Source organism: Maylandia zebra, linkage group LG1 (genome assembly GCF_041146795.1).
Source record: "Maylandia zebra isolate NMK-2024a linkage group LG1, Mzebra_GT3a, whole genome shotgun sequence".
In the NCBI taxonomy this organism is placed as follows: Eukaryota; Metazoa; Chordata; class Actinopteri; order Cichliformes; family Cichlidae; genus Maylandia; species Maylandia zebra.
Window position 1 is genome coordinate 6,338,251 of NC_135167.1, and position 27,443 is coordinate 6,365,693.

At 38.3% G+C, this 27,443-nt stretch overlaps 2 protein-coding genes across 7 annotated transcripts in view; one reads left to right on the forward strand and one right to left on the reverse strand.

Moving 5' to 3' along the window:
* The window catches only part of cep89 (centrosomal protein 89), a 60,354-nt gene that overhangs the window by 21,883 nt on the left and 11,028 nt on the right, over window positions 1–27,443 (forward strand). For all 5 annotated transcript variants that reach the window (XM_024804603.2, XM_076890034.1, XM_076890019.1 and 2 more), the window contains one exon: window positions 26,145–26,293. In XM_024804603.2, coding sequence (XP_024660371.1) covers window positions 26,145–26,293 — 149 coding nt within the window. The remainder of the gene's footprint in view (window positions 1–26,144; window positions 26,294–27,443) is intronic.
* Window positions 771–26,151, reverse strand: zgc:165481 (E3 ubiquitin-protein ligase RNF182). 2 transcript variants are annotated; one of them, XM_004539790.2, is made up of 2 exons: window positions 26,005–26,151; window positions 771–3,528 (listed from the first exon to the last, which is right to left on the reverse strand). In XM_004539790.2, the coding sequence occupies exons 1-2, from the start codon at window positions 26,066–26,068 to the stop codon at window positions 2,783–2,785; spliced, it is 810 nt and encodes a 269-aa protein (XP_004539847.1). In that variant the 5' UTR covers window positions 26,069–26,151; the 3' UTR covers window positions 771–2,782. The 2 variants fall into 2 exon arrangements, with proteins under 2 accessions (XP_004539847.1, XP_076746255.1); XM_076890140.1 differs by lacking the exon at window positions 26,005–26,151 and adding an exon at window positions 5,392–6,038.

Genomic DNA, 27,443 nt, shown 5'->3' on the forward strand with positions numbered 1-27,443 from the left:
GAGGTTTGTCATACTCAAGGCTGTCCTATATGTGGACCAATTTCATATTTGTCTTTTCAGATGTAAGGAGGGAGACTGGGGTTTTTTTTTAATGGAAGCTGTCACTCAACTCAGGAAGATGAAAGGCAGGGTCCTTTAGATGTTGTATTGTACAACAAGCAGGACAAACACTTGACTGACACGAAGTCTTTGTAACAGATCTTACCAAATAGAGCAAAAATAATAACTCTGTTCCTCTTTTCTGACCTGCTGCTGATATCTGTCATAACTAATATCTCTTCTAAGAATCGCTTCTTCTTCTTATGTCTGTTCAGATCATTTTTCCTCATCAAGTCTAAGCTCATTGTGGCATATTTACTGTGTATCTTTGGTGAAAATAATATTGCACAATAGTATGCCACTAAAAAATGAAAGATCTTTGTCAAAGTAGTAATTCTCAGTTGCCATTATTCAAAAGAGAATTAAATTGTTATCCTTTTTTCTTATCCTCACACCTGGCAGTAATATTGAGTCTCATCAAGCTTTGGAAGGTTTGGAGATAATCATGTCAAAAATTGAGTTTAGAGTCTCTAGAAATCTTCTAAAGATTAAAAATCCCACTTCTACGAACACAGCGGTGTTTTGTGATATCACATATAATCTCTTGCCTTTATGATTTTATTGGTTTGACGGCATCTTGTATCTCTAAGCTTAAAAACACTACCTATGAAAAATTTCACAAAAATCAGACAGGAGGTAGCAGAAGGGAAAGTATGCACACGAGCAACCTATAGAAGAAAATAGTTCAATTTATTTAATTGCCTAGTAGCGTCTGTACTCGGTAGCATAGTGCTAAGCTGCAGACACTGTATCATAAGCAGAAATACAGGAAATCATAAAAGATAAAATGTACAGCAACAGATAGAGCAGTTGACAAAGGAAATCCAAGAAATAAAAATATAGAGCACAAATGACAGAAAATCATCAGGACATACAGAACAGAGAAAAAGTTTATCATTCAAATGAATTGTAAATGCTACATCTGCATTTGATGAAATGTACCATTACCCGACTTCAGTCACTGGATATATGAAAAATAGTAGTTCTAGGCCCCTCAGTTATCAACATTTTAACAGAAAAGACTCTAAATGTTCTCCGAAGACTAAAATAAAGCCTACTTTTAAATTCAACAAAGGTCATACTATACTCTCCTGCTCATGAACTTTGTTTGATTTAGTTTGATTTACAGAATGAAATGCCCCTATAAAGCAGTTAAATGGTAAAACTATTTTAACTGGTTCTGGAAATGTCAGGCACTGCTGGATACAATTAAACGTGTCGCAGAAGAGAAATTTCTGCTACAACAAAACAAAGCTTTAAGGGCAATTTCTTTCTGCAACACAAAGGAAAAGACTTGATCAAAAATAGCATTTAAAATTCTGGACTTTCTTTCTTTCTTTCTTTCTTTCATTTTTATAAAACCGAATTAAAACACAATTTGTTGAGTCAGTATTTCCTGGTGGTACATGTAAGAAGAGCCTTTTTTTAAACATGCAGCAGACAATTAAGACAGCTGTTGCAACACATGTGCAAATTTGGCTTCTACCACGACACTCATTAGTATCTTTGAGCAAAACAAGCACGTTACCTGTACCAAAAAATCAAGAATAGCAGAGTTGCTAAAGCCAAAGGACAAACTGAATGGAGGATGTGTTGTTTGACAGGAAGTATCAAAAACCCTGAGGTATGAGCCTAGTTTATGCCTCACATGCACTGTTTCCTTGCACAGTAGCCCGAATGACGTGAGAGCTAGAGGTGCAGAAATGCATATTCACTAACAGCAAGAACCTCGTCACACCTCTGCCTGTGTGCTACTTGTGTAACAATTAAATTATGGCCATGTCACAGGTTTTTATTGGTGTTTTGTATTTTGTCATGGCAAAAAAACATGCTTTGCATGCAGACAGTTTTTTTCGAAAGTGAGGAAGGCTGAAAAATCGAGCCAGATGGATAACATACAAAATGTCAAGTCACTGTGTTTGCAGTTCTCACATTATGACCTGTCCTTCACACTCACTTTGAGGAACGGTGTTTCAAGTAGGATATTAAACTGTTGTAACAAAAATGCACGATCAGCAGGCTCATCAGCAGCCTAGTTCATAATAAACCATAGATAACCACCGACCTAAATCACACCCAATTATTTTTCTTTTTGTTGTTGGCAGCTGTCAATTGCAGTAATTAAAACGAGTTTGAAAAACGAGTAAGTAAACAGACCTTTCTTGTAAACCATTATAATGCTTTGAAAACTGTATTCACATTCATGTCAGTTCACACAATCCCAAATTTAATTTAAAAAGGTTTGCATCCCGGATTTTTGTACATAAACAATGTTGATAATTGAGGGCACAGGACTCCTGTCAGTGTTGTTTTTATGCAAGTCGAGGATTAAAGGTTTGTTGTCAAATGCTATGTTAGACTAGGTCAACACACAACACATAACAAATAAAGGTCACAAAAATGCATCACAGAAAAGTCGGTATAGGCTGCTGACAGACCATGCCATTGGCTCTGTTTCTCTTGACCAAGCTGGTATCTCCGTTGAAGCAGTACGTCTAACAAAAGCACAGCACATCACTGAAAACTGACTTATTTTGTCTCACTGGCCTTTTATTTGCATGAAGGTGACTGACTGCTCAGCTTGTTATGCCTGTGCAGGAGAGGATATCATCTTTACCTGGAGGCCTGTACTCCCACAGGCTGACTCTTTCCTATCCTAGGACAACCAGTTTTCAGGATCCCATCATCCTCTGGAAGAGCAGTCACACATGCCTTGACAAAGGCACTGGCAGAATCCATAGACCAGGCAAACTGTCAGGCTTGATGGTACTAAGCTAACGCATACAATACCCAGAGTCACTCTCTGAATCACCAGCAAGTAGATTCCAAGAGGAAGTGAGCCAAAGTATAAGAAACCCAGAAGCCAGACCAGGATGCGTGGGACATGATTACAGAACTTGGACAAGGCATCCTGATCTGCTGGCCCATTAGAGCCTATAGATACTGAGTCCAGGCTTTGCTCAGCATAAACATCTGAGCTGCCATTTTGGCTTGGAGAGTGTTGTGAGTCCCTCTGCACCTCCATTATAGTGATTACCAGGCAGTTGGATGAGTCACGAGATGGACTGGAGGAGGAGAAACTCTTTGGAGTCAAGACCACCTCCCTGTTTTGGTCGGAATTCCAGGATTTGTCTCGCATCACCAAGTGGGACATGATGTTAACATCATCAGGCAGGGCTGAAATCTCCTGCTCAGTGATCTCAGTTTGGTGTCGGCAAAAGGGGCAGGAGATGCAGCCTGCACTGTCAGCAATATCCAGGATTTTAACGAGACAACGGGCACAGACCCGGTGAAGGCAGTCCAGGATTTTAGGCTTCCGGTGGTGGACATTGTAACGCTGATAACAGATTTTACACTCTAACTCCTCCGGAGGAGGACTTTCCTTCTCCTCAAACTCAGTCTGAGGACAGCTCATCTTCAAGTCATGTTCTAGGGAAACATATAGAGACAGGGTGAAATAAAAACAGAACATCACATGTGACTTTAACTAGTATGCAAAGGAAGTAATAAAAGAAGAAGGAAGAAGGAAGGAACAAAAAACCAGAGCATGTTTGTCACTACAGTGTCTTGCATCTCTCTGCCCAGCAGGAAAAGGTCAAAGCTCCTCTCTGACTGCTTTGACTTTGTGTACCTTCTGGTGATGAAAGATTTATGATTTGGGAGTTGAATCAGGGTATTATACTAGTGCCCTTTTGTGGCAAAGTAAGAGCCAGTAGTGCTATTGATAATCAGGGAGAGATGGTACAGGGAGCTGCTCCCTGAACATTTTTCATTGATTCATTAGTGTTGATGCAGTTCTTAAAATAAATGACCAGCCCTTGAACCAAAGGTTTGATTGTTACTTAAATTATTTTTTAATGTATTTATTCATTATCCATTGGATTATATAAAGTCCTTCTTGGCATTTAATTTATTCAGTTAGGGCATTGGATAGTAGAGCATTGTCATTCATTGAAAGACTCTCATTGTTCTCCCTGAACAAACTGATTTCTTTTATTGGGCATTAAATGTGTTTGCTGAGTTAGTCATCAGGGCATTCGTTTTCGTAACCGTTTATTGAGCGCAGGGTCATGGTGGGGATAATGCCTATCACAGCTGTCATAGGGAGGGGTATAGGGTACACCCAGGTCATCAGTTCATCACAGTGCTTCCAGAGAGAGACAGACAATCACACAATCACCCTCACATCCAGTTTAGAATCACCAAAGACACCTAACATACATGTCTTTAGACTGTGGGAGAAAACTAGATCACGCAGAGGAAACCCACAAAGGCACATGGAAAACAGGCAGAAAGGCCCAGCCAACCATGAACATTCAAAAACCAGCAAGTTAATCATTACTTGAATTTATTAGTTTACTGAACATGATGGCCATTATTGGCTAGGATATGCTGAAATTTTTGACCAGTCTACCTACAGCGGGGAAAATAAGTATTTGACACATCAGCATTTTTATCAGTAAGGGGATTTCCAAGTGGACCATTGACACAACATTTCCACCAGATGTTGCCATCAAGCCAAATATTGACGTCATACAAACAAATCAGAACATATAAGTATACAAGTTAAACCACAATAAATAAAGTGAAATGACACAGGGAATAAGTATTGAATACATGGAGATAACAAGGGGCAAAATGACATAGAAAGCCAGGAGATCACCTGAAATCTGTCAGTATTGATAGAGAAATCCTGTCCCCTATCAGTACTAATTGATATCAGCTGCTTTAGTCCTAATTGATGGCCTATAAAGGCTCCTCATTACCCAGAAGGCACACAGGAAAGACTTCATGATGGGTAAAAGCAAAGAACTCTCTCAAGATCTTCGTAATCTTATCGTTGAAAAGCATTTTGATGGGAATGGTTATAGGTGCATTTCCAGAATGCTGAATGTTCCTGTGAGCACTGTGGGGGCCATTATCCGGAAATGGAAAGTGCATCAGTTCACCATAAACCTGCCACGATTAGGTGCTCCACGCAAGATCCCTGTCCGAGGAGTCCAAAGAATAATCAGGAGGGTTCTCCAAGAGCCAAGAACCACTCGGACAGAACTTCAGGAAGACCTTGCATCAGCAGGTACTGTTGTTTCAAAGAAAACTATAAGCAATGCACTGAACCGCCATGGCATCCATGCACGCTCACCACGCAAGACTCCATTGCTGAACAAAAAGCATGTCAAGGCTCGGTTAAAATTTGCGCAACAGCATTTGGAGAAGCCTGTGGATTATTGGACGACTATAGTATGGTCAGATGAAAGCAAAATTGAACTTTTTGGCAGTCATTCTACACACCATGTTTGGAGAAGAAATGGCACTGCTCACCACCCCAAGAACACCATACCAACAGTCAAGTTTGGGGGTGGAAGCATCATGGTTTGGGGCTGCTTTTCAGCAAGGGGTACTGGCAGACTTCATATTATTGAAGGCAGGATGAATGGAGAGATGTACCGGGACACTCTGGATAAAAATCTGCTGCCATCTACCAGGAAGCTAAAAATGAAAAGAGGGTGGACATTTCAGCAAGACAATGATCCCAAACACAAGGCCAAGGAAACAATGAAGTGGTTTCAAAGAAAGAAAATCAAGTTGCTTGAATGGCCCAGTCAATCACCTGACCTAAATCCCATAGAAAATCTATGGAGAGAACTGAAGATTAAAGTTCATAAAAGAGGCCCAAGGAACCTTCAAGATTTAAAGACCGTTTGTGTGGAAGAATGGGCCAGAATCACTCCTGAGCAATGCAGACGACTGGTCTATCCATACAAGAGGCGTCTAGAAGCTGTAATCACCAACAAAGGCTTTTCTACAAAGTATTGAATAAAGTGTGTTCAATACTTATTCCCTGTGTCATTTCACTTTATTTATTATGGTTTAACTTGTATACTTATATGTTCTGATTTGATTGTATGACTTCAATATTTGGCTTGATGGCAACATCTGGTGGAAATGTTGTGTCAATAGTCCACTTGGAAATCCCCTTACTGATAAAAATGCTGATGTGTCAAATACTTATTTTCCCCGCTGTATATGTCAGGATGTTTGCAGTTACCTAAAGGTGCTTCATTACTGTCATACTAGACAGAAGTTTTACAGTCTTACAATTTCCATCCCCACAAAAATTTAACAGCAACACCTAGCTATATTAGTCATAATTGTCATGTACCTACAAAAATTCCCTCTGAAGACATATGAGGAAGGCTTCAGACCCCACACTACATGGACTTTGCTCCAGACCTTCATTTAGGAGGACCCCTCTTTGTAGCTGCATACTCCATTGTTGCTGTTCCTGATCATGTTTCAAGATATTCCTGATTCATGGTTCATATTTGTAAACAATTTTAATTTTAAATTTAAATCTGTGTGTGTCCAACAAAATTGATAGCTCGTTTTTAACCATCCATCAATCCATACGGCCCTCCTTTCCGAAGAAAAAAAGGGTTGTAACATTGTGTAAAATGTAGGTAAAAAAATAATGCCCTGATTTGCAAATCAGTCAGACCCTGTATTTAATTCTTTATAATATTAAGATGACCAATACTGAAGCTTAGATTTAAAAAAAAATATATATATATATATATACTCATAATTTGGGGAGCTTTTAATGGTTTCCAGAACAGAGACTTTTGTTCTTGTTTACATTATACACACCATTCAAACCTTTTTTGGAAATGGGTTGTAAGCCCTGAAAACAATGCAAACATGACATGATAAGGAACTTACTGACAATTGCTCTGGTTGTTAATTCAGCATATACTGATGCAACTGGAAATGATACCGAAGGACTGTTGTAATCTAATTCCACAGACATTGAGCTGTGATACAAAAACTACTGAACATCAGCTCCAGTTGTTACTGTCACATTTGTTTTTGCATATTACAAAACACATTCGAGTCGTGATGAGGTTTCTGGTAACTCGTCTACAGCCTGAAACACTTCTTCTTTTTAGCAAAACTACCACACTGTGGATTTCTTTGAATGTACCTGAGGGCTGAGAAATATGTGCGATCATACAAAAGAGACTAAATACTTAGCAGGAGGTCTGTCATTTCTGAAGCAAATAAATATCAAAATCATTTTATCCATACTGTGTATATGTTCTGTTTATTAAAACTGGATAAGGTAGAAAATTCTCAATATCAGACATGGGATTTTTTTATAGGTTTCCCTTGCTTCTGCAGATTTAGAACAGCATTATTCTTTTATGCTCTGTTCTCTTGAAATTTAGCCTTGAGAAAAAAATGAAATATGAAACTCAGTTTTCTTCAGGTGAAGAAATAATCAGTAGCTCTTTTAACCGTCTAATTTTCAATTTTTTCAATTTTCCTGTCGTATTTGGATATGCCTGCATGGCACTGCTTGTGTGTGTGTGCGTGTGTGCACAGAAGTCCACAGTTTAGGTTTGTTTTGCTGTCAGTTGTGCCAAGAGCAACTGACAGCAAAGGAGCAAATGAGCAGCTACTGTCTCTGCAGCCAAATCAACAGACCTAATACTTAATACTGTGCATAAACTCATGCACCCATTGTGTTATGTCAAATAATATGTAAAGATGTTGTTCTTAGTTAGCTATAGGCTATGACACATAGTGCTCAGCTAGTAGATTTAACGTTTTGGGAATATTTCTCTTGCCTCTAGCATACAAAAGTAAAGTGGTTCCGATGAGGCTACTTGTGTGGAAAACACATCCATTCTCTTACAAAATCAACGTTTTTTAGTCTTGAATTCTTGGCACTAGGATTTGCGCTACGGCCACGCAACTTAAATGGCATGTTGAGGCCAGACACAGTTGCTGTATAAGGTGTAGTAACACATTGACATTTTTCGTCCTTTTTAGAAAAGTGCTTGAGATTGTCCTCTGGGACATTACTTCTGATAGGTATTTGTCCTTGAGGGCCCCTCCATTACAGGTAGTGCCCTCACCTGAAAATACCACAGATCACGCTGTACTTCCTGCGTATTGTATTTTTTGCGCAGCATCTTCTTGGAGCCTATATTATGGCTACATTTCCCTAAAGATAGTTGGTTCATATGATGAATTTTAATACACTTTTTCTGTGTAGTGACATGTGTAAACTGAAAGACAAGGTAAAGCTGGTTACTTAACATGCTGCCTCTTACATGTACTGTAAGAATAACTGTGGAAAATACTCTAACCTCAATATCCTGCAAAAGTGCGTGTGTGAAAATTGATTAGATACCAACTAGTCAATGGGATATAATCAGTTTAATCAGTACTGTTTCACCATCATTCAGAATGAAAGATGTGTAGCTCTCTCTAAATGTGGCAGTTAGCATAGGAAACAGCAGTGTCTGGAGATGGTAGTCCAGTCTTTGTTCAGCTCTAAGTTTATTTAGTTCAATTCAAATTAAATCAGTGAGGTTTAGAAAGGTTACGAAAGGTTTAGTAAAACCTCAGAAATTGCTTTTGAGAGCCATGGCACAGTTCATTCCTCTTGATACGGCTTACTTTACTTCTGTATATGGACATTAGCAAGTCCCCCTCCCATCATGAAAGTGTTATATAAAGAATGGCCAGTCTTTCACTCATTCATGACCATGAAATATAGATTGAATAGGTGGATTTTGCACTGGCAATTGCCCAATAGTACTCTCTGTGACTTACTGACTGTTAAATATTTAAGCCTGTCTGTTGAGTTAAAAAGCCTTCTGAAAGATGTCAGAAAGACGGAGATGTTCTTGCTAGATCAATCATGTAAGCAGAACTGCCTGATTTTCCACAAAAGTCCCCCCCCAAAAAAAAGGTTGTAAAGAGGGGGATCGATGCTCATAACTCATGAAAGAGCCCAGTTTGCAAAAGGAATTTGAGAGTTGGGGTTATAATTTTTTTAAGTATCCCAGAGAGCTTACATTGTAAACAAACTTTCATTTGTTTTCCCCACAAAGCCTGTATTACTAAGACCTAACAGACCATTAACAGTCATTAACCTTTTGCAATGCTTGAAACATTAATGATATTATTCACATCAGTGTTTTCTTCTTTTGCAATCATTGTACTACCTTAGTACTTTTTTATCACTACTCCCTGTCATTATGCATTAACTGGCCGTTTACTGCCAGAAATTTGTATCCACTTTGGAGATATACTTTATGCCACACTTTCAAATCTACCATATGAACTTACAGCCACCATAATATGTATATTAAACATTTCTGGGGGGAAAAATTGCTTTTGTTGGTTGAGCTGTGGTTTAATTGAAAGAATTTGCTGAGTGTGTTGTTGTCAGGTTCCTGGTCTGTAAGGAGAATATCCCTACTTTACGTGCTAAGCTATTAATCACCACAGCCTTCATCACCATCTTGCACTTTGCAATATTGCGTATCTCATCACTTTGCAGTCCAACCAGATGAATTGTCCAGAGCCATCCAGCGGTGCTGTCATCTGGAGCAACACACATTTGCATTGATCTATTCTGGTCCAAGACCTGCCAGGTTTTTTTTCTTTCTGTACGTGCTGTCAGATTCTCTTTTTTTCAAGTGTATTGTTTTCAACTAATAGAAGACAGGGTATGCATGTGTTATTGCATTCAATTAAAGATAAATTATGAGCTTAGCTGGTGATATTAGACTTGTCTCAGTTTTTACAGAAACAGGACATAGATTTTTTTGTAGTCCATGCAGAAAGCATGTCTTCTGATACATGCTGCAAATACAGAAACACTGCCGGCTAAAGTCAGCTTCACGTGTTGAAAATGCTACTGTGATCTCTCTCCTAATGAGAAACTGCTTCATAATGTGGATGCTGTTGCAAAATTATCAAGCAGGTGACGTTATTAGTTGTTAATAGTCACTGTGAACAGAGTGATGGTAAAAAAATAATAATAATAAAAGGTACCCTTTGGATAAGATTAGTTACTTGAGGTTAGATAGCAGGACAAATTAGTGCCCATATTGAAGAGATTCCAAAAATAAAGAAAGAGTTTCTTTTTAGCCATAGTGTCACTCTAAAATAAATCAACCACTCTTGCCTACTGTAGTAGTTAAATTTCATGACTAAATATAGAAAAATCACACCTTAGTCATTGTGACTGAGTAGTTAATTCACTGGGATCTAATTTTTTTTTTTTTTTTTTTTTTAATTTATTCATTTTCAGGCACAACAAATACCTATATTGAACATAAAATACACAAAACAAAAAACAAAACTTGCCTGAAAAAGGAGTGGGACGAAGAAAACTTATTAAATCCCACCCCTATACTCACTCATCAACAAAAAAAAACAATAAACTTCCCGCAGCTACGCCCATCATTGCATACAGACCCATCCACAGCCCCGGGCAGATACAAGCATCTAAGCGGCAGCTCGCAACCAACAATTAGAGCCTTCATAACTGAATACAGAATATATAAATTATAAATTGCATTACCACAGGTAACAGGCAGTAATAACTACAAGTAACAGACACACATACATATACATACATATATATCTACACACACAAGTACATATATGTACATACATACGCACACTTTATTTTTTATTTTTTATTTTGGAATCCATACCAGCAATGGTAAGAGGACAGACATTACAGAGCACACTAAAACCCATCATTGAGTATACTGTGACCAGACCAACTGTTTGTAGAGAAATTTAAATCTATGAATATTTTTGCATTGTTTCAATTGTAAACTCAGACTGTTCCAGATTTTCACACCACATACAGACACACAAAAGCCTTTACGGGTTGTTCGAGTTCTGGGTAATTTGAATTCTCCAAAGCCTCTCACATTATAAACCTTTTCTCGAATTTCAAATCTAGTTTGTAAATTTGCCGGTAAAAGTTTAGTAAAAGCTTTATACAAAATTATGGATGTATTGTAATTAACCAGATCCTGGAATTTAAGTAACTTTGCCTGAAGAAAGAATTTGTGAGTATGATCTAGATAACCAGCCTTGTGAATAATACGCAGTGCTCGTTTCTGTACTGTGACTAATGGATTAGTTGTATTTTTATATGTATTTCCCCACACTTCCACACAATATGTAAGATATGGAAGAACCAGGGTACAGTACAGAGTACGAAGTGCATCTTTATCAAGGAATTGTTTCACTTTGTTCAAAACTGCGAGGCTTCTAGAAATTTTGGTTTTTATGTGTCTGACGTGGGGTTTCCATGAAATTTTGTTATCAATTATAACTCCCAAAAATTTGTTTTCACTCACATTATCAATTGGTACACCTTCAATGATAATTGGTAATTCTATATTATATTTTAAATTACCAAAAAACATTGCTTTAGTTTTATTTATATTTAATGATAATTTATTTATGTCCATCCATTTTTTTATTAATTTTAGCTCCCTGTTTACAGTCATTACAAGATCAGTATAATCATCGCTACTGAAAAATATGTTGGTGTCATCTGCGAACAGTATGAGTTTAAGTACTTGAGAAACATCAAAAATATCATTTATGTATACATTGAAAAGTTTTGGTCCCAACACTGACCCTTGGGGAACACCACATGTAATACCAAGTTTCTCTGAATGGTAATGCCCTATGCTAACATATTGTTCCCGACCTGTTAGGTAACTTTTTATCCAGTTACCAGCTTTCCCTCGAATACCATATCTTTCCAATTTATCCAGTAAAATTGAGTGATTGATTGTGTCGAAGGCCTTTTTGAGGTCAACAAAAATACCAACTGCATATTTATTTTTATCCAGTGTATCAGTAATTTCTTCTACTGCCTCAATTATCGCCATTGAAGTGGTTCTTTGCGTTCTGAAACCATACTGACCAACATTTATTATTTGATGTTTTTCAAGGAATTTTTCTAATCTTGAATTAAAAAGTTTTTCTAGAATTTTTGAGAATTGAGGCAGTAGAGAAATAGGCCTATAATTGGTAAAACTGTGTTTGTCATTACTTTTATATAGTGGTATTACTTTCGCAATTTTCATTTTTTTTGGAAAACAACCGGACTGAAATGATAAATTACAGATATATGTTAAGGGACTAGCAATATTCAGAATAACCTGTTTAACTACAGACATATTTATGTCATGATAATCCATTGAAGACTTACTTTTACATTTTAATGTGATATTTATTACTTCTTGCTCATTTGTAGCTGAGAGGAACAGTGAAAAGGGATTTGATTTTATATTACTGATATTTTCATTTTTATGACACGGGATGTCCGCTGCTAGTTCAGGGCCAACATTTATGAAGAATTTATTGAACCCATCGACAATATTACTCATGTTGTGATTTTCACCATTTGCATCAGTAAAATATTCAGGATATGATGTTCCAGAAGATCCTTGTTTAATTAAGTTGTTTAACACATCCCAAGTTCCTTTTATATTGTTTTTATTTTCATATAATCTTCTTCTATAATAAAGTTGTTTGCTCGTTCTTATAATATCAGTCAATTTATTTCTATATGCTTTATATCTTTGTTCCACTTCTTTTGTTTTTACTTTGATAAACTGTTTATACAGATTGTTTTTCTTTTTGCAAGCATTAATAATTCCTTTTGTGAGCCAAGGACTTTTTATCTTTTTTTTCTTTGTCATGTGTTCGTTTACAGGACAATGTTTATTGTACCACATAGTAAAAATATCTAGAAAATTATCATAAGCCTTGTCCACATCTGACTCTTCATACACCGAACTCCAATCTTGTTGTGCTAAATCGAAATTGAAGGCATGAATTGCTTCTTCATTTATTGTTCGCTTTGCTATCATGATCTTGGTATCTATTTTTTTTAAATCACAGTCACACAAAGTAAAAACTGGTAAGTGGTCAGTTATATCACAGACAAGCAGACCACTATTAATTTGGAAATCCATGACATTAGTAAAAATGTTGTCAATAATAGTGGCGCTATGTGAAGTTATTCTGCTTGGCTTTGTTATTGTTGGATATAGTGATAAGCTGTACATTGTGTCAGTAAAGTCATCAATGGCTTTTAACCTTGTTGGATTTAGCAAATCAATGTTAAAATCACCACAGATAAATAGTAATTTTTGGTTCACCGAAGCAAACGTTTTTTCTATCCATTCATTAAAAGTGTCAATACTTGAACTGGGTGTCCGATATATACAACTTATTATAACATTTCTCTTTTTTTCATTCATAATCTCAATAGTCAAACATTCCAAAATTCCATCAATAGCCATAGACATAGTTGTTACAACATTATATTTTATAGAGTTATGAACATATATAGCAACCCCGCCGCCCGCCTTATTTAATCTATTCATGTATTTTAAATCATATCCATTCAAACAAAAATCTATTCCTTTATCGACATTGAACCAAGTTTCAGTGATGGCTATAATACTAAAGGGGCGAGAAAGTTGTTGCAAATAGTCCTTAATGAAATCAAAATTAGAGTACATACTTCTGCTGTTAAAGTGAATTAATGAGAGCTTCCCGTCTAGGTTAATTTCTTTTTCATATTGTTCCTGAGTGAAATAATTACAATTTTTAACAAAAGAAGAGAGAAAGTTACTTTCAGAATCTATTTCTGGATCTATTATATTATGCTCCTTATATTCACAATCTAGATCAATTACTTTCTGTTGAAGAACTAATTTCAACGTGTCCATGTCATTTCCTGGTGTAATTGATACATTGGTGTCAGTTATACTTGTCCAGATCCTCCATGTTCCTCACTATCAGTACTTTTGCCTCTTCTGGTGTCCCGTTTAGCTTAATGAAAATCTTACAGTTTGTTACCCATGTATGTTGTATTTTACCGTTCTTCTTCAGTTGCCTTGCCTTCCTCGCGATGTCTGCGTTTTTTCGTGTCAGATGCTCATTAATGAAAACGTCCGTGCCTTTCAGTTTGCGTCCTTGTTTCAGCAGTGCGACCTTGTTCTTCCGATTGACAAATCTCATAATGATGGCCGGCAGTCTGTCACTCCTCCTGGGCAGTGAGTGACATGCTTCTATGTGCTCCAGGTCCATCTCTATCCCCTTGCTTTGGAGGAAGGACGCCACCTGTTGCTCTACCGAGCGGGTCTCCTCGTCGCTGGGCTCCCCGACGTTCCCGGCCACCGCGCGCGCGTACGAGCGCGGCTTGATTTTAATACCGCTGATGACCACGTCGTTCGTACGGGTGTACTGCTCCAGCTCATCCACCCGCCGCTCGAGATCCATGATCCGTCTGTCCTTCTCGGCATTTTGGAGGCGTAGCTGTTTTACCTCCTCCAGAAGCCCCAGAAGCAGCTCCTGCTGTGCCCTGACTGCGGCCACGTCTCCGCACAGCGCTCCGAGGGAGGTTTTAATGTCCTCAACCTCCTCTGGTGTTGGGCCTTTCTTGGGTGGCATACTGAAGCGAGAGCACGAGGCGGCCACCACGAGGGACCCGGAAGCGGAATTTCTGATGATGGCGCCTGGCTAGGCCTGCTGGCTGATGGTGGAGCCTGGCTGTGGCCTGCTGGCTGATGGTGGAGCCTGGCTGTGGCCTGCTGGCTGATGGTGGAGCCTGGCTGTGGCCTGCTGGCTGATGGTGGAGCCTGGCTGGGTCTGCTGGATGTGGCCTGCTGGCTGATGGTGGAGCCTGGCTGTGGCCTACTGGCTGATGGTGGAGCCTGGCTGTGGCCTGCTGGCTGATGGTGGAGCCTGGCTGTGGCCTGCTGAGCCTGGCTGTGGCCTGCTGGCTGATGGTGGAGCCTGGCTGTGGCCTGCTGGCTGATGGTGGAGCCTGGCTGGGTCTGCTGGCTGTGGCCTGCTGGCTGATGGTGGAGCCTGGCTGTGGCCTGCTGGCTGATGGTGGAGCCTGGCTGGGTCTGCTTTTAGTTTAATTTTTATGTCTCTTCCACGATGTTATTTCATATCTGCTTCTGCCGTGGCCTGGTGGACAAGAAATTGGTTAAGGGTTCCCCGAGCTTTCACGCCCCTCATGTTCTTCATGTGCCCACCACTAGAAGCATGCCAGAATAGTTCAAAAGGCTCGAAGAAACACTCCGACTCCTTCGAGGTAGGTACCCGTCTTTGGTTCACCGCTAACGACAGCTCTCTCACAAATATTAATTGAACCTCTTTTCTCTCTTTCAACTGGGAAAAACCGTGCTCCGCGGCAGCATGGAGGTTTTCCTTGCCGTCTTTGTTCTTCTACACCACACCTTCACGCGCACCGAGATGCAGGTTTACTGCACTTTACTGTGGAGAGTCACTCTCTTTATATCTGAATTTTGAGATACTGTAAATAGTCTTGTAATAATTAGGGAGGCTACTGTTTACCCAGAAACATGCTTTGATATGTCCCTGAGAAAGGTTGTTGTAGACCAGGTTACTAACCACTTCATAAACATATGTTATTTAATGTGTAGTTCAAGAGGTAGCGTAACATGTGAGAGAAAGTGGAAACATTAAATTCTAAGATACACATTGAATATAATCCCAGGTACTTTTGATATGTTTTTGCACATTATGACTGTCATTGAAAACCTTATATGTTGCCCAAAGTAAACAAATGTACTCATACAGGTTTCAAGCATTGATGGGGTTCCTTTTACTGTTATAGACTGTTGAATGGGTATGCCTGCCCTATAACCCTTAGAATTCATTTAACTAAAGAGAAAGCCTTTAATACACACTGGTTAAAAGATGCAATTGATAATAGAAACAAAAGGATAGTGAATGAGCAACAAAAGCATTATTCAAGTTAAGGGAACTATTAGTTAATAGTAGAAATGAAAATGACAGACTTTTATGCTACTAGCAAAAAGTCTTTAGCCTTCACATGTACAGCAGCAGGCACTGGGTTTCTTAACACTGAAGTCGACTTCACATTTAAGCATCTGTTGGACTAGTTACTGTGTGTGAGCCAGTCTACCGTTCTGGCGCATTTTTACTGAATAATTAGGCCCTTATTGAGTCAGATGGTAATTTCACACTAGAAATTACAGCCATTTTGGTTTACCAAGAAAAATGCTAGAATCAGTCATTTCAGCATGAGACCCATAACAACACGCACACTATCCGGTTGTTCAGTGATGACGCGACGAATCCTACTTCCGGGTCTAAAGTAGTCTGCGTTTAATATGGCTTTTGTGTTGTTAACATGTTTAATGTTTTGTATTTTCTTCTATTTGATCTCAAAAAGCTCCTAAAACAGTCAGTGATCCCTGTTGACCTCCCTCGGCTTTTATTACCGCTAATCATTTATTTAAGCTCAGTTTTTAAAACCCTAGGATGTAACTACAGCCCAGCCCATGCAGCAGTATATGAATGACTAACCTCGTATTGTGGATGGATTATCTCAGTTGTTCTCCTGGCTGAAGTTTGGTCCTTTTACAGCATCCTGCCATGCGATTACATTTGTTTCTGACCACCGAGAACACTCACGTTAACTTTTATCGAGTGGAAAAAAGGTTAGCATGTTTATATTATGCTAACATAGCTGTGTCGCTAGCGGTCACGTAGCACATCATTATATACCAGCTAGCCCAACTTCAGTAACCCTACAAACGTCACTGCTGTTTAGTTTTCTGTCTTCATTTATGCTGGAAGTGATAGCAGAGCTGCACGTTTTAATTTGTTTCCAAAACCCCGCAGTCAGGACATGCTATATTGTATTTAGATAGAAGCTAGTGAGCTAACTCCCTGCTAACTTCTAACTCCGTTAAATGTCATAAATTCGGTTTTCATGGATGCCTGGATGTTAAACTCAATTGTTACACCTGGTAGAGCAGAACGCTGATCATTTTATTAAAGATGAAAGACTTTAGACAGTTTTTCAACTCTCAGTAATGCCATAGTGATCGTTTGATATATGGACCTGCAGCGGAGTTTAGACCCAGACACGGCTAGTGACGTCAGACTGAACAACCGGATAGCCTCTTTTGTCTTTTTGTTTGTGCAGAGAAGAGATGGTTTTTTTCAGTATTACACTGGGTTTTAAAACACTGGACCACTTTCTGTCTCCCATTTGCCGAACAAAGTGTTCTTATAACCTTGATAAACACGCCTGCCTTTGTATCCTGCATTCATGGTGTTTAGTGGCTCATCCTGGGATTTCAAGCCAGTAACAAGTCCATCTTTTTAATAGCAAAAAAAATGCTTTGAGGAACACGTTTCATGACATAATGGAAAAGACTTTAATCAGCAAGATAAAAGCAAAGTCTAAGCTGTGTTATCACAGCTACAGACATCTTTGAAATACTGAGCTCCAGACGCTTTGACCTGCGCCTTCACACCCAGAGTTATGCAGGTCAATACTTTGTATAGATCCTGACAAAACCAGATCAAACGCGGTTTACCTGCATTTATAGCACTAGTGTTCCAAAAAAAAAAAGTTGTAATTGTATATTAAACATACTGCAATTGTTTTGTAAATCTTGAAAAGCCATGTTATATTTAAAATAGAAAATAAAAAGCATATAAAAATTTTGAATATGACAACCATATTAAAAATGTAATTGTACTAAGAACACCATTTGCATTTGTTTTTCACTGGCAGGTACTTCTTGGTTACCAGTTCGGGTTTTAATTAATGTACAGTCTGACTTTGTCCAATGTCATTGAAGACATCAGATTTTACCTTAGGTTTCTTGCCATATTCCAAACATTCTGTAAAAGACTTAGCAAGTTTTTCATAGACAGACTTGCAGGATGTGTAAGATATCGTGCGAAAAAGACCTTAATGTATGTTGCTTTCCTAAAGTCTGCTGCTGGACACAGAAATTTTGTCCAGTGGCTTCTGATACTCCCTTAGTTTACAGCAAGTGGACCATTTGCCCTCACCTTCCTGTGTCATTATTCTCCTGTCCCCTACCTTCTTCATTTCACTGTGGATTGTTGATGATAGCTTTGACCTTTGTTGTCAGAATATCCGCTTGGTGATGCTTGTCTGAATTATGCCATTGATTCAAAGGATTATGGCCATGCTGCTGCCAGAGCTTTCATGCTTGTTTATAACAATTAGGTGTGAAAAACAAAGAAAGGCAAACTTTCTTTGATTTTTTTAAAAACTAGATTGTTTAAAAAACATTAAAAGCATTAACAGTTCTATGTGTGCCTGTGGTAATAAATTGTACCACAGCTTTATACATACAATATAGTCTAGTGATTCTAGTCAATTCTAATAAGGTACTTTTGAAGATTTTCTCTTCTTGGGAGTTCTTAAATACTGATAAATTATCATTACTGCTTGTGTGCTTGGTGTCAATATTGGGCACATATTTAACTGCATGTTCATTTAGTCACATATGTTGTACTCCTATATGACACATTTGAAAATGCACAATATTTAGGCATTTGTTCAACCATTAAATCAGCAACCACCATATAAATACCTGATTGAGTCTAATGAATACAGAAACAATTATGCAACCAGACAAACATAGTAGCACTACTACAAACCATTTTACATAACGTTTTACAGCTATTTATTTAAAGTTATTTAAAGTTATTTAAACTGGCATTCAGGCATTTTCTTTTATATGCAGCTGAGGCAATGACAAAATTGTGTCTTTTAAATAAGACATCTGGCACAAACAGTATTCTGTTAGGAACAGTTGTCAAAGTGTATTTCATCATAAGCAGCAATTATGTATGGATGGGAATGTGGCTTAAGTCTCCAAGCTCACTGCCATCTTGTGCAGTTACACAGGAGAGTGTAACTGTAGAGAAGAACACCCACTTATGCTATAATCTGTACCTCAGATAGTACTAACAAAAATGAGTAAACAGGGATTTAACAAAACACAGGGAAGCTGGTTACAAAGTTTTCAAAAAACTGAAGTTACTAAACAAGTTGTATGCTGTATGTATGAAACTACAGGAAACTGCATGGTGGCACATTTAAACATATCACACATGTGGCATCTCTCACAGTTACTGAAGAGAGAAAAACGGGATTTATGCTTCAGAATGAAGTCAAGCAACTGATTTGGAGAACAGCTCTGTAAGTCTACTGTGGATTATTGTATGAGCATTACCATTAGCATTTAGGTTTGAACAGTTTTATTCCTGATAACAGAACTGTCACAGTGAGTACTTTACTAGATAATATTAACAGACTTCTGGCCTCTGGCCTCTGGTTCATGCTATTATACGATTTTTAAAAGGGAAAGTAAAAATAATTTAGCCGTCCAGGGAAGTTTAGCCCCAATAGCGTTTTATCATAGCGCAGCATTTGGACACAACCTTTGTGACAACAAATACATTTCACTGGAAGAAGTCAGCACAGTGTCTGGTCCTCGGTCCTTGACCTACTTTTAATTCCCGTTTATTGTTTAATGTTCCATTTGGTTCTTAGTTTGTTTAGTGTTCATATTTGAGTTTCATCTTCCTTTATATCTTTTTTTTGTTGTTGTTTTTTTGCTTTAGTATCCTGGTTAGTATAACTCAATGTGTTCCTTTTCCTAGGCTTTACACCTGTGTCTTTCTTCATAGAGTTTACGGATGTTAGGGTCTTATGTCTGTGTGTAGTCAGTCACGTTTCACATCTGTAGTCAGTGTTGTTGTGTGTTCTTTCTGGGCTTCTTGAATTTTTTTAGATTTCCTCCCCCCCCCTCTTTTTTTTGCATTTAACCCTAAACCAAATAAACTTCTCACTCTGTTTTTGTTTTTGAACTTTGTCTCGGTATGCCTTGTATTTGGGTTGTAATCTGCTGCACATGACAACATTTTGACTCCTAGGGTTTATCATTCTGTCCTGTAGTCCAGTTTCCGAGTCAGCCATAGTTGCCAAAAAGTAGAAACTATTCAATAATATTCATTTTAAGGTGATGGCCTAGGTTTTACCTGGGCAAGTTTACGTTTACATGTGGTGTTTGCGTATTCATCCTGTTTTCATGTAGGTTTGATGTGGCAATTGGTATTTACCATCAGAATTTTAAATCCACAAATGAAAAACAATCAGTGTAGTTGTAAAGAAATTTTAAAAACTATAAAGCTCCTAACAACTATATGTTTGTATATTTGTATTTTTATATATTTATGTTTATATAGTTATTTATCCAGTGCTCTGTGGTTCACTGGAACTACTTCACAAAGTGGTTATCAATGGTAATCTGAGTTTCTGTGGAGGTTAAAGCAGTGCAAGGACATTGTGTAAGGTCACCCTTTATGGCTGGCATCCCAGGAATAAACCTTGCTCTGAATCTGATGAACATTGCAAAATGATTCTATGGTCAGATGAGACCAGCATAAATTTGCTTGGCTCAGATGGGGTCCAGCATGTTTGTTGTGATGGTGAATGTTATGTACCAAGGCAGCATAGTGCGATGATTTAGAGCTGCAATTCCAAAGGTTTTGGGGCTTTTCACACCATGGAGGCCTGTAAATATAATTAAATGCTACCAGTCTACAGAAATCTGACTGAAGAGGGATAACAATCCAAAGCACTATTGCACAAGAATGTCTAAAGACAAATATAGTCTAGATGTTTCCCTACTAATCCAGTGCAAAAATCCTTTGGGGTATTTTAAAGAGAAGGTTTTCTTGCATTACATAGAGCAGCACCATCCCTCCAGCAAAGAGCGACTGAAAAAAGTTCATACAATGAGGCCTGTACTGTCAATATAGTTCAGTCAAGACCACTATAGTCAAAGGAAAACTATTTCCATCAACGTTTATGTATATTAAAATATATTTGGCAGTATGGTTCTTTCCTGAGACCTTCCCACATTTCCCTGTGCACACATGGAAATATGGCAGCGCAGATACATGGTTGGCTTTGAGCAGGTGGTAAGACTAAAAGGATGAACTTTAGCTAGTTTTTAATGGAACAAAACAACTAGTGATGGGCATTCTAGAGAATCTGTACATAGCCTTGGCTGCTCAAGCTGGAAGTTAATGTTTTCAAACTCACATGAAAAGTTGTTTAACCTGAGCTGAAAAGTATATTTAGTAATTTCAAGCATGATCGCTAAGCACACCATTTAACAGCAGCTTCTGTCCTCTTCTTACAGAAACAAAGTAGTCTAGCTTGCAAACAAGGCTCAGAGTGATAGCAAATCGAATCTCGTTCTCTGCATTCTGCACAATGTGCTCCATGATCATTGTGCTATTCCTTCAACCCCTCTGTGACCATCTCCTGCGGGAAATGTCTGACTGTCCATTGGTCATGCTGATCAGCAGTATCCAGCTATATGGGATGCGCTCCTGACTCAGCAGCAAAATAGGTTATTTCAAAATGGAAGAACACCTGACCACATTGACCCGACAACATGTTATTAGACTGATTAAAGTGGACACTCAGTGATCTGATCTTACACACCAAGTTACAATAACAGTTGATGTAATTCATATTCATGTTGGGGCTGTTTGTTGTAATTTAATGTGGGGTTAAAGTATTGTTATGCAAAAGTCCTTCTGCAGAGTAGAGCTCTTTATACCATACCTTCAATTAATACATTCTTTTGAGATTTTCAGGAGTTAATCCATTTCTTTCTCAATGTCAGAATGGTAATAAAATAAATCATTTGCTAGCCCAAACCACCCTTACTCCAACTCTAATCTGTCTTAAATTATACTTATGCGAAGAAAATATACTGGATTTATTTTGTATTTTTGTTGTTACTGTGTGGAGAAGGTCAGCAGCCCCTGGGATGCAGCTAGAATGGGGGCTATATTGGCTTTGTGTTGCTCAGCTCAGCTTGTTGTGAGGGCTAAATGTCACCAGTTCAGCTGGGCTGATGGCTGACTCCCTGGAGAGTTGGAGACATTTTGATTTGACAACATATAATACCGATTCCATTCATCACTGAGCTCAGCTGGGAATTAGCATGCCAGCTGGGCAGAGACAGAGGCCATATTCAAGGTTGAGACTCCTAAATGGTTAAGCGGCCAGCATGTGAGGAGGCAAGACAGGCGTCAGATAAGTTTCAGATTAATATTTAGATTCTGCTTGTCAGGTGGGGCTTTGGAGCCACCCTGCTGAGTGAAGGTCGGTGCCCTGCTGCTTTTGTGCTTTCAACATTTGTTAAATACATCTTGAATATTTCTGGCATGTTCTGCTTTTTATCAAACATGTTTGCATGTGTTTGACTTCTCTCTGAGTGTGCACTATTATACCCCATGGACTCCACTCCTGTTTTTCTATTTTCTTTTATAAACTAAGACCAATACAAGAATGCATTAAAAATGGTGTTATGTTATTTATTTTGGTTGTCTTAGGACATAATGACAGTTTTAGTCAATGCATCTTAAGTCAGCTCGTTTATTGGTTGTTTTTCATTGGGGTTTAATTAGGTTCTGTGTGGTTTTCAAGACATTAAGAGAAGAATTGTTTTTTATGAGTATTTTTGTAAGGAGAATCCTATTTTTTATTTTTATTTTTAGAATTTGTCATTCCTGGTCCATGAGAAGTAAAGCAAAACAGGCTGTCCCTTTGTCAGAGCATTAAATACATCACACAACTACAGGGTGGCGGATGGTGACATATGCTACCCCCTAATAACCACATAGATGCTCTCCTCCAGAGAGCAGTCACCTTTGTTGGATTAAGTGGGAGATGTGGCCTATGGTTATATTACAGATGAAGCCTGTGTAAAATTGAACAGACAGGCTACACATATGTAATAATCTTCATTTATTTTGTTTTAGCTACATTTAGATTGTTATTATTAATTATGCTTCATCTCTGTGGTTGTATATTCCATAGCACTGTTAGTCATTCTTACATTGTTCTTTTTCTTTCTCTTGTTATTACAAAAAACACAATCACAGCCACACACATAGACTGCACTTAAAACTCACTCTCTTTGCTTATAAGGTGTTAGTAAATAAAACTGGTCCTACGTTTAATCAGTCAGATACATTTCTTGCAGCATGTTCTCTGTCTTGCTATCACGCTATTTGCAATCTGTGGCCTCTTGTATACACACCTTTATAGAATCAGAGCAGCCTTTTCAGTGCATCTTGCAGATAGCAAGGCTAACAGATACATTGAAGCTGTTTGAGTGAAAAACACCTGTGAATCTTTAGAGTTGCTCTGCAGATAATGCACTAAATATATGTATTCCTTAAAACTACCATTGTGTGCATGCCAAAGAGAAAAATGAACCCAAAAGTGCAAATATTTAATGTGCAAGAGTTGCTGTCATCTGAACATAACTGTCTCGCATTGAAACACCAAGGCTGGTATCCCACAATAAATGATTATTGTTGTCACAGTGTAATTATGGCTGACTTATCATAGTGAACCAATCTTAATAAGAAAACCAAAATGATTTAGATTTGGTTTTATAACAACCCTGAATTGGAATCGCTGAAGAAAACGGCTGGCTGGATGGATGGATTATAACATGTTTATCTTGGTAAGGCAAAAATGTCTTCAATTCAATAAGTCATGATTTGTCCTAAGATTCAAGTTGTAAATCAAAAGATATATATTTTGGTTCTACTAGCAGTATAGTATGACAGACTTCTGATGAGAATTGTGTCAACTGTATGATCAGAGAAAATATAAAAGCTTATATTTGGTTTAATGTTGCCAGTGTACATCCATAAAACTAAATAGAATGTCCATTTCTAGAAATGTGTAGAAATGTGTAGAAATGGACACATTTCTACACTGAAATGGACACATTTCAGTGTAGAATGCTGGATAATCTTTTTTGTAAACATGAAAAATATATGTATATGTCATGTTAACTCTGATGCAGGGAATTATTTCAGTTCATGTTCAAGATAATGTTATATATGTATACATTTTTCTATACATATAATATGCTATTGAAGGTTTTCATTTTCTTGTATGTTGCTGGTACAAATGGTACAGAGCTATGGTGATGTTACTGTTGGCATGCAACTGCTATAATGGGCACTTTAGGAGTAGACAATATAGCCTTGAAATTATGTCCCAATATTATCGATGATAATATCATAAATAAATGAAAAAATAAATACTGAACAATATGTGCAGCTCACAGGCAGCAGCGTTTCTTAGTGCAAACAAAACAAAGGGCTTCGTTTTCCGTAGTAGTAGTCTGTCACTAATGGCAGACTACTTAATTCAAAGTCTGAATTTATTTCCACCCGGAATTATAGTGAAATAGTGGCGGCATAATATTACACATTTGACATCTAACAGAGTGCAAGTCAAATGTAAGCACAAGGTAGCCTAGGTAGTGATTTGCTTTGAAAGAGCCTGCACCACTGTGTCATATAAAAAAAAAAAATGAAATTGAATCTTGAAATTGAATCCTATCTTGTGCTCACAATGCTGTATCTTGTTGGTTCAAGCATTTAACCAGCTGCTTAAAGCTCTACTTTCACACCGTGTAACCACATCAATAAACAGTGAAACATGTTTTTTATTTCCACTTTTAGAGAAAATAGTTTTCTTGCATATTTTGCAAAGTACTGTGCTTTGTTGGTGGTAACTGGAGGCTGACACGCTGCCCTCGTTCTCAGACATGTCTGGGCTTGAATCGTTGTTGTATATGCTAGCAAATGGAAATGCATAGCATCACTTTATCACTGATGTTGTGATATGACGCTATATGCCAAATAAAAATCAATATTGGAATTATCACAGGCAGTATGATAAGGTATAGTACTAGTTCACATATGTGTTATAGGTACATAATTAACACGGCCAATAATCATGTCACAGCAAGCTGTTGATTTCTGTTAATTTTATTTTAATTTCTTGTTTGTTTTGTCACAGATTTAAGCTCTGGTCATAATGTAGTATGAACTCATAATTGGTTAAAATAAATAGTGGGATTATTAGTCACATTTAATAAAAAAGAATCACATTGCTTCACCTATTTATCTGTCAGGACATTTTTTAGCTGGAGCAAAAAATCGTTTCTCAATTTAAATTTCTTGGAAATGATAAAACTGTATGCCACATGCATATAAAATTATAGAAATTATTGCTTTGAGGTCACAGAGGAAGCAAAGCTGTCCATGTAATTCCAACACTTATTTAACAGGTGGTTCATTCATACTTTTGCTGTGACAAGACCACAGTTAGCCTAAGGAAAAAGCATTTAACATCTGGTGTTGCTTCTCTGAAAATATTTGAAGAGAGGCTTTATTTGAAGGAGTTTTCACTTCTGCCTCAGTCTACAATAACCAGGAGCAGTTAGGGTCAAAACATAATTTGGGTGAATGCCTCATGTTTGGATAATTATAACCCAACAGTCTTCTAATCGGGTATCGTAATTGCTAGATTTGAAAGGAAACGGTGGGACATAGCCTTGTGGATAGAAAAACGAGCATCAAATTCATCGTCAGTATTCAAACATTAAGCAGTTTGCCTAGCTGCCTCTGTGAAGAATGTCGTATAATAAAATACAGGGAAGCCAGTTATTTAGTAAGCAATTAATCCGTAAAGTAAAAGAGTAAAAAAAAGCATGTTCGTTTTACTCTTTCCGAGGCAGACATTGTAATTTTCCCACTGCACACGCACACAAATACACAGGCTGAGAGATGGCTACTACCCCCACACACACACTATCTGTCCTTATTCAGACCTTGTTTTCCTCAGTTCTAAGTTGTCTCTGACTGCAGTGCCCAGAACAGCAGCATGTGTTATAGCTACTGTCATTGTGTCTTTTTGTGCATCTGTATTTTTCTCTGCCACACAGTTTTTCTTATAGTCTAGTTTTTGTAGATTGTTACTTGACTTTATCAGAAGTAAAGCAGGGCACAGTAAAAAAAAAAAAAAACCCTCACCTGTTTCCACTTGTAGAAGTGTGTGTGCTGCACTACGAGCAGTTGTTATGAACTGTCAGCAGCCTAACAGCTGCTCATCTGTAGACACAATGACTGAAGTATAACTTTATAACAAACTGCTATTTCCTGGACACAGACATACACAGACACAAAGACAAGTACACGCCCACCAGACAAATAAACACCACATGCAGAAGAAATACAGAGGGATTCACACCATCCTTTCCACAAAATCTACTGATCTGTGTGTGTGCATGTTTGTGTTTGTGTGCTGTTGTTGTTGTTTCTCACCTTGTCCCAGTGTGTGAGACTCCCCCTCCTCCACTCCACTTGTTTCTGCTGCGCTGTCCTTCATGTAAATCCACCCCTCTCATAGCAACACTCCACATCTCATTCCTCCGTGTCTGTGTGCTGCTAATGTGTATGTGCAGGTGTACCGGAGCCAGGCGTCAACCAGACTGGCAGCGTTGGAGGAGGCGGTGGAGGGGAGGACAGTGTCTTACCAGACGGAGATCCTTCACCTGCAGACGCTGCTGAGAGAAAGACAGGAGGCAGAGGAGAAACTGCTGCAGTCCAAACGGTAGGAGGGGTGTGAGGAGAAGGGAGAGGGGGGGGAGGAGGAGGAGAAATGTTAGAAGGCAAAAGGGCAGGAAAAGGGAGGAGGAAAGGGAGAGAAGGCATGAATGGGAGGAGAAGGAGGAGGACGAGGAGGAGGAAAAGATGATTTGTGTGTATCTGTGGTTTGGAAAAAAGAGTGAAGACAGGGAGAGGCATAAGTGTGTGTGCAGGTGCTCGTAGAGGCAGAAGGAGAAGACGTGTGTAGGCAAACAGATCACTTTTAAGTTTTTCAAGTATTCACGTAGCCTAGGCTATAAAAAAGAAGGAATTGCCATACAGAAATGTGAAAGGTTTTCTTTGAGTTTATTTAGCAGTTACATCAACAGGTTTATTCCTCAACTGTGAAATTCTTTGTTCAATACATATTCCTCCTAACTCAGTCCTAAATTATTAAACTGAAGATGCCAAAAGTATTTAGAATATTTCTTTTTATATGTTGATAGAGTTGTCAGAGACCACTTTATTTTCTTTTTTTGGTAAAGTTTCATGGTGTGTGTGTGTGTGTGTGTGTGTGTGTGTGTGTGTGTGTGTGTGTGTCAGCCCTCCCGATCTGTGAAATGGCAGCAACACGAAGAGCAGAGGCAGTGACGGTGTGTGTGTGAGGTGGTGACGATGCCCATCGGGCCCTGTGTCCCTGTTATTAATCGAGTCAAAATCTGTATTCGCTCAGTCGTGCGAGATCAAACATCTTAATCGTTTATTAGAAAGCACTGAATAACAGCACAGACATACACAATATTCACATGAAAATTTGAAGAAAAGAAGCAATATCATTTCTTAAGTCGCAATAGGGCTTATCAATACACTGAAAAAACACTGACGTGTGGAAATGGAGCAAGATGCAAACACTGTTTAGTGCAATACTGATTTATTGTATAGCTTTTTGTTCTGGGGGTGTGTACATAATGTTACAATGTGAATAGGTGACGCTGCATTGAACACCCAGTTATATTACTCAATTGTCTGTGCTTCTTCCACTCAAGACAATAAACGGTTGTAACCAGGCTTCATTCTGCTAGGTTCATTACCTCACTGTTGACTCTTCTGCTTCCATAATGTAGCCATAATTTTATGGGCCAGCCATGTCTCCTCATGCATGTTTGTGCAGACAG

Excerpts from the sequence above, each read along its gene's own strand:
- zgc:165481 (XM_004539790.2), bottom strand. The coding sequence starts at position 26,068 with ATGAAGGACAGCGCAGCAGAAACAAGTGGAGTGGAGGAGGGGGAGTCT. Across the intron at positions 3,529-26,004 it reads GTCTCACACACTGGGACAAG|AACATGACTTGAAGATGAGC; the intron begins GTGAGAAACAAC and ends ATGTTTCCCTAG.